We start from the raw sequence: 1,776 nt of genomic DNA on the forward strand, positions 1-1,776 counted from the left end.
CACAGGGAACCTTCATCCTACTTTCAATGCTCACTTTAAAGGGTTGTTGTAAGGATTAGTGAGAATGTATGGAATGTAATCCCCTCGATCTATACTAGGAGCAGCTGGTATGGTGTCCTCTTCCCCGTTCCCCCTTGTATAACATGCCTATTGCTTTAACATAGGGTACCTGAGCCTGTTCTAAAATTAAACTAGAAATCTAAGCAGGCTGGTGATATAGCTAGTTTGGGAGAATGCCTTTGTGCATCACTGAAGGCTTTAACATAAGGATTTTCCACGGGGCTATATTAAGCTCTCTAAGCTCCTGGATCTGTTGATAACTAACTATTGTTATTCTCTGCTAGCTAACACGTGAGTGTTTAACCTTAGATCAGGTAACAAAGGTACCAGGTTGCAAATCACCATTTTGAAAGGGAGTTCCTAGCAAGTGTGGAAGTAAGATTGATAATGGATCTCACTCCAGGAGCACATAACCTCAGGTTGTAATGAAGGTTGTAATGGGGGAGAGATAGAGTTTTGACCTCAGTCCCGTTTAAAGTTATTTTTAAGATAATGAACCTGAATATCACAGAACTGTTTGGATGTATCATTTACTGTTGTTGTTTTTTGCTCTGTTTTGAAGAAAGTTATGCAGGTAAAGCTTTGAATCAAACTTTTGGGTCTGGGCAATCTTTTATTCTAGAAGGAATCAGTTTTTATGCATTCAGTCCCTTCAAGCTGCACACTGCAATAGTTTGCTGTCTTATTAAATCTTTTCCTCCATGCTCTTAGGTATAGAAAGGAGTCAGGCAGATGAGTCTTCTTCAAGAAATGCCTCAAACAAATAAAACTGTCCTCACTGAATTTATTCTCCAAGGGTTTCCAGGTTCCGCAGAGCTGCAGAAGTATCTATTTGTTCCCGTTCTGCTTATGTACATCCTCACTGTCACAGGCAACATCCTGATTGTTTTCATCATCATCCATGACCACCATCTCCACAACCCCATGTACTTCTTCCTAGGGAACTTCTCTTTCCTGGAGATCTTTTATGTCACAACTCTGTCGCCCAAGATGCTGGCCAATTTCTTGGCGGAGAGGAGGGCCATCTGCTTCTACTGTTGCATCACCCAAGCCTTTTTCCATTTCCTTCTTGGGGCTACTGAATTCTGCCTGCTTGCCTCAATGTCCTTTGACCGCTACATAGCCATCTGCAACCCACTGCATTACAGCATCATCATGAACAGCAAGCTTTGCCTGCAGTTGGCCTTGGGGTCTTGGCTGGGAGGTTTCTTCACTGTCATAGTACAGACCATCTTGATTTGCCAACTCCCATTTTGTGGCCCCAACCTGATCAACCATTTCTATTGTGATGTGACCCCGTTGCTGAGCTTGGCTTGCTCTGATACCCACCTGCTTGAGCAGATAGTTTTAGTGGGGTCGGCCCTTCTCCTGTTCAGCTCCTTCTTACTCACTGCCATCTCCTACATCTTCATCATCTCCACCATATTGCGCATCCCTTCTTCGTCGGGACGACAGAAGGCTTTCTCAACCTGTGCCGCCCACCTGACGGTGGTGTCCATACAATACGGAACAGTGATGTTCATGTACGTGAAGCCCAAAGCAAACTCCTCTCTTGAGGTAAACAAAGTGGTATCTGTGCTGAATACAGTTATCACTCCGCTCCTTAACCCTTTCATCTACACCCTGAGGAACAAAGACGTCAAAGAAGCTTTGAGGAAGGTAGCGAATATTAAAAAAAAAAATTCCACTGAACTGATACGGAGTGACTTGATTTGA

General features: G+C 43.6%; 1 protein-coding gene across 1 annotated transcript; it reads left to right on the plus strand.

The window, feature by feature from the left end:
- The first annotated feature begins 810 nt into the window (after positions 1-810).
- LOC117057282 (olfactory receptor 6X1-like) lies at positions 811-1,776 on the plus strand. The gene has a single exon (XM_033168123.1). The coding sequence runs from the start codon at positions 811-813 to the stop codon at positions 1,774-1,776; it is 966 nt and encodes a 321-aa protein (XP_033024014.1).

The sequence above is a fragment of the Lacerta agilis genome, chromosome 14, assembly GCF_009819535.1.
Source record: "Lacerta agilis isolate rLacAgi1 chromosome 14, rLacAgi1.pri, whole genome shotgun sequence".
NCBI lineage: Eukaryota > Metazoa > Chordata > Lepidosauria > Squamata > Lacertidae > Lacerta > Lacerta agilis.